This window comes from Chlamydotis macqueenii, chromosome 13 (assembly GCF_036417535.1).
Source record: "Chlamydotis macqueenii isolate bChlMac1 chromosome 13, bChlMac1.mat, whole genome shotgun sequence".
Classification (NCBI taxonomy): domain Eukaryota; kingdom Metazoa; phylum Chordata; class Aves; order Otidiformes; family Otididae; genus Chlamydotis; species Chlamydotis macqueenii.
The window spans coordinates 14,840,826-14,852,090 of NC_141568.1; the positions used below are offsets into that span (position 1 = coordinate 14,840,826).

At 60.7% G+C, this 11,265-nt stretch overlaps 1 protein-coding gene across 2 annotated transcripts; it reads left to right on the forward strand.

Moving 5' to 3' along the window:
* The first annotated feature begins 7,370 nt into the window (after window positions 1–7,370).
* On the forward strand, window positions 7,371–10,964 carry TPPP3 (tubulin polymerization promoting protein family member 3). Of its 2 annotated transcripts, XM_086758018.1 has the most exons (4): window positions 7,371–7,424; window positions 8,351–8,542; window positions 9,646–9,799; window positions 10,042–10,964. In XM_086758018.1, exons 2-4 carry the CDS (start codon window positions 8,355–8,357, stop codon window positions 10,228–10,230), a joined length of 531 nt encoding a protein of 176 aa, XP_086614144.1. In that variant the 5' UTR covers window positions 7,371–7,424; window positions 8,351–8,354; the 3' UTR covers window positions 10,231–10,964. The 2 variants fall into 2 exon arrangements, with proteins under 2 accessions (XP_086614144.1, XP_010115136.2); XM_010116834.2 differs by lacking the exon at window positions 7,371–7,424 and having other exon boundaries at window positions 8,013–8,542.
* The last annotated feature ends 301 nt before the right edge of the window (window positions 10,965–11,265 follow it).

Sequence of the window (11,265 nt, forward strand, 5' to 3'; positions counted from 1 at the left end):
GAACAGTGTCCCCTGATAGGGATGTGCCCAGAGCTGCCACTGGTTAAGGACGGCAGCGTTCATACGCCACAGAGTGCTGAGGGACTCATCCCTGCACTGTGTGCTTGCCATCAGGCTGCAGTGAGACACTTCTCATACTCAGCCAAAGGCAAGAGGCAATAAAGTGGCAATCCTGAGGTAGGCATGTTTCTAGAGAGAGCTCCAGCGCTTTCCACAAGAAAGGGCTGGACCCTCCTGGCCTCTGCACACTGGGCTGCAGTAGCTTCCTGGGAGAGTGCATGGGGAAGAGCAAGGTTCCATCTCTGCTGTTCCCTGCACCTTGAAAACTGAATTTTCTATCTGCCTGCACCCTGTCAGTCTTTGGATCACATGCAGAGGCTTCAGCAGGGGGTCAGGGAGTAGCCTCAGGATTGCCCTGTCCCTACGCCACTTTCCACTGTGTCTCCTCAAGCCAAGTCCACCAGCAGGTACTTTGTAAGGCAGCGTGGTTTGACCTGTTCCGCCTTCCCGGCAGCCTGGGGTGCCCCCCAGTGCAGCTTTCTCATCAGAAGCTCTGGGATACAGCAGGTCCTGAAACCTTTCAGTTTCCTGGGTTGCCAGATCCACATTAGTCCGCAGCCAAGCCTGGAGTCTCTGTAGTGCAGAAAAATCCCACAGCGGACACCGCGGCACGTAGCCAGTGCTGTGAGTCACGGCGCCGTGTGCTGGTGGTGAGAAGTGGGGAGCTGTCTGGGCTGCTGAGCTGCAGTGCCTCGGCTTTCCCTGCCCTCTTGGCTTCCCCAGACAGCATGCCCCTTTCCAAATTCCTGGCTGAGTTCTGAGGCCAGGGCTGCCAGCAAGCCCAGATCTGCCTAGCAGCCAGCTAACCTCAGAGCCCGGGATAGCAGCAATGCGCGCATCCCGATGGGCCTTGCCACTGGCATGGATGTGCCTGATGTGATTTGTCGCTTGACGGCCACAGCACCTGTGCAGTGCCTGCCTCACTGTCTTGGCTGGCTGCACCATTTCTGGACAGGCCTCCCGCACTGCACGCTGCTGGTGTGTGTGAACAAATAGGTGCACCAGCAGAGAAGAGGAAGCCTGGGAAGTCTTTATCACCCTACCAAATGTTTTGATGCATGGAAATCACAAACAACTCTTCCTCCAGAATACGGTAGGTGCAGGTTAGGGAAAGACAAGACAAAGCCAGGTGCTGTGAGAGAGTTGGAGCTGTTCAGCCCGGAGAAGAGGAGGCTCCGGGGAAACCTTATAGTGGCCTTCCAGTACCTAAAGGGGGCCTACAGGAAAGATGGGGAGAAACTCTTCAGCAGGGCCTGTTGTGATGGGACGAGGGGTAACAGTTTTAAACTAGAGGGAGGTAGATTCAGACTGGACGTTAGGAAAAAACTTTTACAATGACAGTGGTGAAACACCGGCACAGGTTGCCCAGAGAGGCGGTGGATGCTCCATCCCTGGAAACATTCAAGGCCAGGTTGGACGAGGCTCTGAGCAACCTGATCTGGTTGGAGATGTCCCTGCTCCTGCAGGGGGGTTGGACTGGGTGGACTTTACAGATCCCTTCCAACCCAAACCCTTCTGTGATTCTACATGTGTCGAGCTAAGCTGTCCCTCCCCTTGCCTAGCTCAGGCTGCACAGCCAGCATGGGGCAGGCAGGCTAGACTCCCAGCTTTGACATATGTGCTTCCCAGCCCTGCTGTTGCCCATTATCCCAGTGCTCATGGTGGCTTCTCTGCTGCTCTGAGGTTTGGCTCACCTCAGCAGAGAGACAGAAAGGCACCTGCTGCATGTTGAGAGCCTCAGCCCATTCCAAGAACACCCCTGAATGCCAGCAGCTGGAAGCACCCCAGCACTGTCACCTGGCCAGCACCCTGCTGCATGGTACTCATGCAGTGGCCATTTCAAGTAGTTATTCCTTCAAGGAGACGGCTCCTGGAAACGCTTGATCCTTGCAGAGCGGAAGCTGGCGTAGGGGAGCCCTCCCTTTGCTGAAGGCTTTATGGGGTAAGTGTGGCTCAGAGACAGGACCATCCAGGCCAAGCACTCCCTGGGACAATCCTTGGGAAATTCTGGCGCAGCAGCGTAGATACGCTCAGTGACCCCGGAGCTGCTTTAAAGGGCTGTCTTACCATCCTTCTCTGTTGTCTGATTTTTTTACTCCTGAAAGAACTTAGATGAGGAGCCTTGACTCTTCTTCGAATTGTGTGAGCCATTGGTCAGCAAAAGTGAAATCTCCTGGTGGTGTTGAAGTTGTTGTGTCTCAGTTTGCAGGAGGGGTTGGCCTGTGGTCACACTCCTCGCAGCTTCCCTTGCTGCTCTGGCAAGGTGGTGTGATCCTTTGGAAAGGCAGATGTGTGTGGGACCAGCAGACATGGCACTGCTTGTCTGCAGGGACCAGAACCGATGGATCCCAGTTAGACAAAGTCCTTCCAGTTGTTTCTCCTCATGTCTGCTGTCCTGCAAGGAAACTACACCCTGCAGTAACACTGGGCTCAGGGTTTCCAAAGGCTAGCTGTCCCTCCACCCAGAAGGCATCAGTAATTTCTCTCCAGCAGGTGCCCCTGCGCAGACCTCGTATTTTCTTACCCTTTATCCACACAGAACCAGACACAAAGTCACGTATGGAGCTCTTTAGTAGCTCTGTCCGCAATAAAATTTTCTATGCCCTTTGCTAAATAGTTTCCTCCTTTTTTGCAGTCATTAATTTGTCTGCCCTGCTGATGGTCCCCCAATTTTTCCCTGCACCTCTGATGTCCCAGCTGTGTGGGGTGACAGTGGTCCCTTCTCCGTAGGGCCCTATGGATGTTGGATGGGACTACATTCCCTGAGGGGTCATGGGCAGACCACCTTCTCCAGGAGGTGTGTAACTCCAGCCTGGTTTCTGTGCTGCAGCAGGGCGAGCAGGAGGAGGCCGGTCTGGCTTTGCATCGTGCTGCAGGAAGGCTGCTGCGCCCTTTGGGGTGAGTGAAGGTGGGTTTCCTGGTCTCTCATGTATCCAGGGAAAAAAAGGTCCAGCGCATCCCGAGGTGGCGGGTTCTGAGCACAAGCTGGGAAGGAAGGGGATGACCTAAAGTTTGCTGGGACGTGACCCTCTCCAGGAGCACGGGGCTCACCCTCAGGTTCAGCATTGAGCTGTCCTCCCCTTCCCAGGCTGTGCTCACCTGCCATTGTACTACTGGGCCCCTAAGCCCCAAATTCCCCTGCCATGCACACAGGCACCCACCTGAGAATGGTTTCTGGGCCCAGAGTCCCCAGCCACCAGTGCAGAGTCCCATATGCTGCTGGGCTATACTGGTTCTGTCCTGCCCTGCAGGCTTCTCCAGGAGGAGCGGGAGCCCATGCGTTTTGTTGGAGGCTGACAGGTTGCCCTGGGGACCCTGATTTGGGAGTTTTTCTGGGTAGGGAAGACCTCCTTCTGCTGCCTCCAGCTGAGTCATAGAACATTTTCTCCACTACATCAAGTGCTGGAGGAGGCAGAGTAAATCAAGGCTGTAAAACATGCAATGCCTTGTCCGTGCGTCAGGACAGCTGGGTGCTGAGCAAAGAGCCCAGCCCCAGCAGGATGGGCTCCCAGTGCTGCCAGTGTTGGACTCTGATTTCCTGAACCTCATGTGTGCTGTGTGGTGTTTGATTTTGGCTGGCTTTTGTGTTTTCACCACAATCACATTAAAGGAGGACAGTTGAAGCTGCATATTGGGCACCGGTGAGTGAAAATGCTGAGAATGAGCCGATGTTGGCTCCTGGGAGAACTGCTCTCTGCCCCAGATCCGTTCCCAGCAAGGATGAACCTTCACAAGTGCAGTTCAGCATCTCGGCTGAGCCGCTTCATGCTGGGAGGGCCTTTTGTGGATGCCGCTTTGCAATATGCACGTGCCCTCAGGACCCCGGCTTTGAGTGCTCTCTGTGGTACCCCACAAAGCCGTGGAAGTTTTCCACAGCAGGCAGCTGGTACCCTTCCAGGATGGTCACAGCAAGGGCAGGCACAGCCGGGGCTCCCTGCTTCCTCACCTCATTTTTGTCCTTTTGGGACCCTAATGCTGATACCCTGTGGATCTGGGTGCTGAGGGCATTTCTGCTGCCCTGGATGAGGAAGGTCCACAGCAGATCCGTGGCAGCAAGGAAAAGGAAGGAGCGTACCCCCCGCAGAGGCCAGCATGTGGGCAGAGCACTCTTGGCCACCACACTTGGGGATTGCCATGACCATGAGCTCAGCACTTGCTACAGCCCAAGACCATCAGAGAGCGGGGTTAAGGTGACAGCAGAACTCCCGCTGCCTTCAGCTCCCCATCGCTGCAGAAACATTGAGATTTGGCACCCCTGAGTACCTTCTCCAGCACTAAATAACGGGTTTTTGCCAGGGCATGAACTCTCCCATCAGCAGGAGGCAGCACCCTGGACTGGCCGTTCCCCACCACGAGACTATTAGCAGCAAGCAGTGCATTTGCAGGATGGTGACAGCTTTCCAGAGTCCTCTAAAAAATCATAAATCGTGGTCCCTGGCCACTCGCCAGTGGCTGCGCCAGGCCTCGCAGCACGTTCCTCTCTCAGCCCTGCCGTGGGACGTACGCCCTGCCTGCTTTCATCCTCGGTTGTGACTCAAGTTTCTTAGTTTTTGTCTTTGAAGTCCAGAAGAGCTTCCTTTGGGAAATTATTTTTGGTGAGTCTGTTCCTGAGCTCTGCTTGCTACACGTCCTGAGAGCATCTCAAGGGACTGCCTTGAATTGCAGAGGGGGAGAAGGAAGCTCCTGCCCAGAGGAGGGTGCATTTTCCCCCCTCCTCTCTGCCCAGTGCTGTGCATCGCATCCCCCTCGGCTCTGCGCGCCGCTGACACGCCCGGCACACACACACGCGCGCGCCTCGATCATGCCGCTCATCAGCCGCAGCTAAGCCCCATTAATGCCTTGTGGACACGCCGTTGCTGGGGTTACCGTATACATATTGCACAACCTCCGAAACACTTCCCTCTGTTTTGTAGCAACTTGCGCTGGAGAAGCAGTGTTCCTGCATAACCTCATCCCACCCCAGATGTGGCTGAGCCAGCAACTCATTCCTGAACGGAGGTGACTTTGGGGAGCCTGCAGTGCCCAGCCCCGGGGAAGGCAAGTGGCACAGAGGATGGAGGGTAAGCGCAGAGGATGCTCTGAGGTTGCACTTGTGCTCTCCCGTGCAAGCTCTGAGCTGCACCCTGGAGCTAGCGCAGCACTCTGGAACTCTGCGGGGAGCTGGGGAGACAGGCATGGTCCTAGCTGGGACAAGCACGTGTCCCGGTGGTCCAAAGCCGTGTCCCGGTGACGCTGAGCTGTGAGCCTTGGTGTTTCCTGGGTAAGTGCTGAGGTTACGTGGCTCATTAAGCTCCCCCCAGGCGGGAGACAGCCTGGGAACATCCTGAGCTTTATTGGAGATCACAAGAAGGGAAAGGTTTCTGGGGAGCTGAGCACTGAGCCGTGTCCCTGCTCCTCCACCACATCACAAGACCTGTGCAACCTCCTCCTCAGCTCCAGCCTGCATCACAGCTCTGGACCGAGTCGCAGCCTCCTCTGGGGCTTCCTTTTCCGGGCTGCATGAGGAACAGCAGGAGCCGGCCAAGGACCATGCTCCATCCCAACAGGGCTGTCATGGTGACAACAAAACGCACAACAAACCCCAGCCCTTAGGAACCGAAACCTGACCTACTCAACCCGACCCCGTGGGGCAACTCGCCAGCCCCAGCTCTCCCCACGTGCAGCCTTGTGGCTCTCCGGGCTCTGCAGCCCCCCGGGCCGGCTGGAGGTCGGGCAGAAGAGCTGCCGACATACCCAGCCCCAGCTCAGCTCCTGCCTGCTGCCACCAAGCCCTGCCAGAGCTGCTGCGCGCTGGGTGTGCCAGCCAGCGTTACCTAGGCTCCCCTCTGGAGCTGGAAATGAACCCTGCTTTGGTGGGGAGCTGCAGGGCAATCAATGGACAAGGCTGTACCTTCAGCAAGACTTAAGCACCCTCCTCAATATGACAGCCCCAGTTATTGCCCTCTCCTTAAAGCACAGAGCGCGCGAGCATCTCTTCCCCACTCCCTGTGGCGTGGGATGAGAGCCCTAGGTCCTTGCTGGCCCGGGTGGAGGCTGGTTTCAATTCCCACTCCACAGCCAGCCACTGTCACCTCCCAGCCTCTGCACTTTGGGACCTTCTTTCATGTTTTATGAAGAGCAGGAAGCACGCGTGTTCAGGACAGAGTCCTCCTGGTGCCACCTCCCCCATGCCACACCAAGGCTCTCTGCCTGTGTCTGAGCTTTACCAGGAGAAGCTGGATGAAGGAGAAACACCTGTTGGTGAGGTCTGCCCAGACTCTGGCATCAAGCTGGTCCAGCCCTACCAGATGGGGCACCAGCTGTCCTGCCCACCCTGGACTGTCCCCTCCGGGATGTCCTTGCCACCCTGCCTCTGGCAGCTCCTGCCATGGAGGGGTCACAAGGCTGGTTGGGGGGCATGACAAAGCGGGGTCCTTCATATGACTGTGACCATCTGGGGCTACCTAAAGTGGCCAGGTGCTGGGGCAGCTCAACCATGGGGACACCCGTGTCTGTCCTTGCCCTGCAGCTCCTCTGCATGAGGACCAGGGCAGACAGAGACAGCAGGGTGCCAAAGGTGTGCCAGGGGAGTGCCGAGGCCAGAGCTGGCTCTGGGCAAACGACTGACGTGGGGCTGTGAGTAAGTGATGTGGGCTGTGTCGTGACTCCATGGCAACCATAATATTTGGGTGCTTCTTCAGCCCGCAGCACCTGCTGGGAGTCACACGTGTGGTCAGGCCCTGGGCGAGGGCAGCGATGGGCAGTGCTGGCACGTGGCCGGCTGCCCCCAGTGTTGGTCCAAGGGTGTCCCACCAGGCTGTGCAGACCCAGGACAGCTGGCATTTGTCCCCACAGCCTGGGCAGCAGCCTTTTGTCCATGGTGTCACCCATGGAGAGGGGCCAGTTCCTCTATGGAGGAGCACGCTGGCCGTGTGGGGCAGGGAACAGGGTAGAGACAGGGGGACTGCCAGGGGGGAACCTGCAGTGGTGGAGAGACCTTGTGGGTGATGGAGAGACCTCGTGGGGTGATGAAGGGGCTTTGTGGGGTGATGATGGGGTCCTGTGGAGTAGTAGAGGGACCTTGTGGGGTGATGGAGGGGGCTCACAGGGTGGTGGAGGGGCCCCATGGGGTGGTGGAGGGGCTTCGTGTAGTAAAAACCTCCTGGGGTGGTGGAGGGACCTCGTGGGGTGGTGGAAGGCGCCCCAGATGTGGCCGATGGCGGCTCCCGGGCTCCCTCTCTCCTCCCCGAGGTCGCTCCCCGGCCGTGCCGCGGCCCGGGACGGGGCGGGACGGGGCGGCCCCCGGCCCCTCCCGTCGCCATGGCGGCTCCTTAAACAGGCGGCGGCGGCCGCGCCCCCCCCGCCTGAGAGCGCGGCGCCGGGAGGTGAGTGACTGGGCCGGGCAGGGCGGCGCAGCCGGGCCCCCCCCCGGCCCCGGGCAGCGGCGGCACCGGGACCCCCCGTACCCCCCGCCTCCGGCCGCTGCCCGTCCCTGGGGCTGCTCCGGGACCTCCCAACCGCCATCGGCGACCCCCGGGCGGGGAGGGTCCCGACTCCACACTGCGGGGCCGGGGAGGGGGGGACCAGCGGCTTCTCCGCTCCTCCCTAGCGACGGTCGCCAGGCAACGCCGCTCCTCCCTAGCAACAGTCGCCAGGCAACTTCGGGGTACCGGAGCCACACCCGGGTACCGCTGCGCTGAGATGGCGAGGGGGTGCTGAGGGCACGGCGAGGGATGCTGCGGTGGCAGGGCGAGGCTGGTGACACGATGGCGGGCAGGGACCCGGGACGGGGCGGCGGGCACAGCGCTGTGCGAGGGCGCCGAGGCACCGCTGCGACTCAGCACCCCGCTGGCTGCGGGGCACCCTGCTTGGCCCAGCCCTGGGGAGGGGACAGGTCGCAGAGTTGGGGTGCTGCCAGCTGAGGACAGGGTTGGCAGAGGCAGCGGGCGGGGGAGAGGTGGGGCTGGATCTTGCCGTCGGCAAGCGGGAGGAAGGCCGGCTGCATTGCGTCATTCCCGGAGAGCGCTCCCGAGGGGACGGGCTGATGCGCTCACTCCTCGCCAGCCCCTGCAGCAGACGGCCTCGCTGCTGAGGGCTCTCAACCGGGAGCCTCCATCCCTCCAAAAACACATTTCAGCTGTTGGCTTTGGGGCTTGCCCACGGCTGTTGCCAGCCCGTGCCCGTGGCATCTACCAACGCCTGCCGCCATCCTTCTGCCCTCGCAGACCTGCGAGCAGAGTGCGCCGGGCTCTGCCACTGCCGCCAGCCAGAGCCTGGGCAGTAACGGCCCCCTCTGCCCCCCACCCTGCAGCCCCATGGCCGGGAGCGCTGAGATGGCGTCCCTGGAGGAAAGCTTCCGTAAATTCGCCATCTACGGCGACACCAAGGCTACGGGGCAAGAAATGAATGGGAAGAACTGGGCCAAGCTGTGCAAAGACTGCAAAGTCACCGACGGCAAAAGCGTCACCAGCACCGACGTGGACATTGTCTTCTCCAAGGTGAAGTAAGTGACTCGGCTTTTCGGGGGCCTGCAGCTGCTTGGAGGCAGGAGATGCTCTCACGGTGAGGGGAAGGGTGGCGCTGCCTGGGTGCGGTGGTCCCCAGGGAGCTGTGGTACCCCAACTGCGTTCCCAGACCACATATGGCCCCTCCATTGCGGAGCAGCGGGTGCTGCCCTGCAGCATCCTGCCATCAGGGAGTTTGTGTGGCTGCTTTTGCAAAACTTGATAATAAATCAGTCCAAATTTGGGGAGGGTGGGAGGCTCAGATTTTGGTGCAGAGGCTGTGCCCCTGCTCTGGCTGCCAGGCGTCGGGGTGGGCCTGGCCGGTTCTGCCATGTTCCCATCTAGCAAGAAGGTGCTGCAGGGAGCAGAGGAGGGTGCTCAAGGGTGTCCTGTGGGATGTGGCACGGCCCGTCCCTGAGCCTGGCCAGCCCACACCTGAATTTGGCAAGGACTTTGCTCCTCAGAAGTCACAGGGGCAGCTCAAGAGCTAAAGGCACTTTGGGGCTGATTTCGGGGACCCTGAGGACACGTTGACACCCTGACACGGCTGGGTGGAGAACCCACTCCCTCCACACCCTCTGTCCGGGCATCCCTTTGTTCTCCGTTGTGGCCAGGAGGGTCTGAGCGCTGGGAGGCTGTCAGCGCGTGAGAGGGTGGGTCGCTGTGCTGCGCTGGAGACGAGGACTGGGCGCTTGTGGGAGGGATGCTCTGTGCACACTCTTCCAAATTTGAGATGAGGACTGAAGCCTGTCAGGGGAGAGAGCATGCTGGGCAGCCCAGGCAGGCTGGGAGCAGTGGGAATGGATGAGTGTCCCCTCCTGCCACCAGCACCCAAGTCCCAGGACACTTCCATACAGGGGTGAGGTTTTCGGCACCAAGGATTTTAACAGCACGTGGCCAAAAATTTCCTGGAGCTCAGCACCGGCTGTGCCTAGCCTGACCCCTCAGCCAGGCCATAGCTGCTTTTCAGAGAGGGGTGAGGGGCTCGAGGCTGGTGGAGGAGAAAGCTGGGGTCTCCCTGGTGCAGCTGATCCTGCCGCAGCCCCTTTTGAAGGTGCAACGCAGGGACGTGATTATGGCAGCCTGGGTATTGTGCTTGCAGAGGGAAGACAGCCCGCGTCATCAACTACGAGGAGTTCAAGAAGGCGCTGGAGGAGCTGGCCCCCAAGAGATTTAAGGACAAGAGCAAAGAGGAGGCGTACGAAGCCATCTGCCAGCTGGTGGCAGGGAAGGAGCCCATTAACGTGGGCGTCACGGTGAGCGAAGAGCCCTTCAGCTGCTGGGAGGGGAGGGATGGTTGGGAAGGGAGGACGGAGCTCTGCCTGCAGCGCAAGTGCTTTCCGGGCGCCCCATGACCCTGAGTGGGCTGGGGGTTGCACAGGTCCCGTGGGCACGGGGGCATGGCGGGGTCCCCAGCGGGTGTCAGGACCTTGGTGGGATAAGGGATTAAGGGGTCGGGGCGTGTTCTTGACTCCCATGTCCTGTCTCCCTGCCGCAGAAAGCCAAGACGGTGGGGGCCGTGGAGAGGTTGACGGACACCTCCAAGTACACGGGCTCGCACAAGGAGCGCTTCGACGAGAGCGGCAAGGGCAAGGGCAAGAGCGGGCGGGAGAACATCGTGGACACCAGTGGCTATGTCAGCGCCTACAAGAACGCGGGCACCTACGACGCCAAAGTGAAAAAGTAGGGATGGGCGCCCGTGGCGCCCACCGCCCCGGTCCCTGTGTGTTGGCCATGGGGCCGGCGCTCACGTCAGCCTTGGGACGTGCCCGCGTGACGTGGGGCCCGGGAGGCTGCGCTGGGGCCAGCCCCAGGCTGGCGGGATGTCGGCCGCCCAGCGCTGATGTGATTGGGAAGTTGTCGGGCCGTGTGTTCTGTCCCCCCCCGTGCTGTGACCCCCCCAGCCTCTCCTGTCCCACCCGTGCTGTCACCTCCCAGCACCCCGCTGCCAGCAGCACCCGCCGTACTAACAGCACTGCTCCTCAGGGCTCCCCTGCCCCTCTGGCACCCAGACCTTCCCTACCTCAGCCCTAGCTTTCGGGGCACCCTCCCTACCAGTCCCACCGGGGACCGCAGCCTGTCTTCCCCGCAGACCTCCCGGGCACCTGCCTTAACCCCACACCAATTACACCACAGCTGCCTCTCTCCTTCTCCACCGGTGCCCTCGCCATGGGGCTGCCCGACTTTGCCGCTTGCCCAGCGCTGTGGGAGCCTCAGACCCCGCGGTGCTGGCGCTGCTGGGATGCTCCCAGCCCAGCCCCGGGATGCACCCCGGGAGAGCTCGGTGTTGCCCGGCTGTTGGCAAAGGTCCCAGACCTGAACCCCCCGTGACCTCCCGCTGCCTTCGCGAAGCCCAAACCAAAGGACGCTGCAGACCCGCGCTGTAACCCGGCTCTGCAATAAAACCCCGTCCGCACTGAGGCCCCCGCTCTGGTTGTGTTCAGTGGGGCTGAGCAGAGGGACCCCCTTTGCTGGCCCACCCGAGCGGCGGGGGGCTTGGCAGGCCGTGCCACCCCAAGGCAGCCGTGCCGGGGGCTCGGCCCTGGCCGCCGGCGGTTTTGGCAGCTCTTGGCTGGCCCTGAGTTGCCTGAGCAACTGCAGGCACACAAACACGAGCGCCTGGCTCCCGCTCCCGCTCTGTTTGCAACCAAACACACGAGCTCCTGGTAACGATCCCTGGGAACAGGCTGGGCTCCGGGATGGGACGGCGGCTCCGGGATGG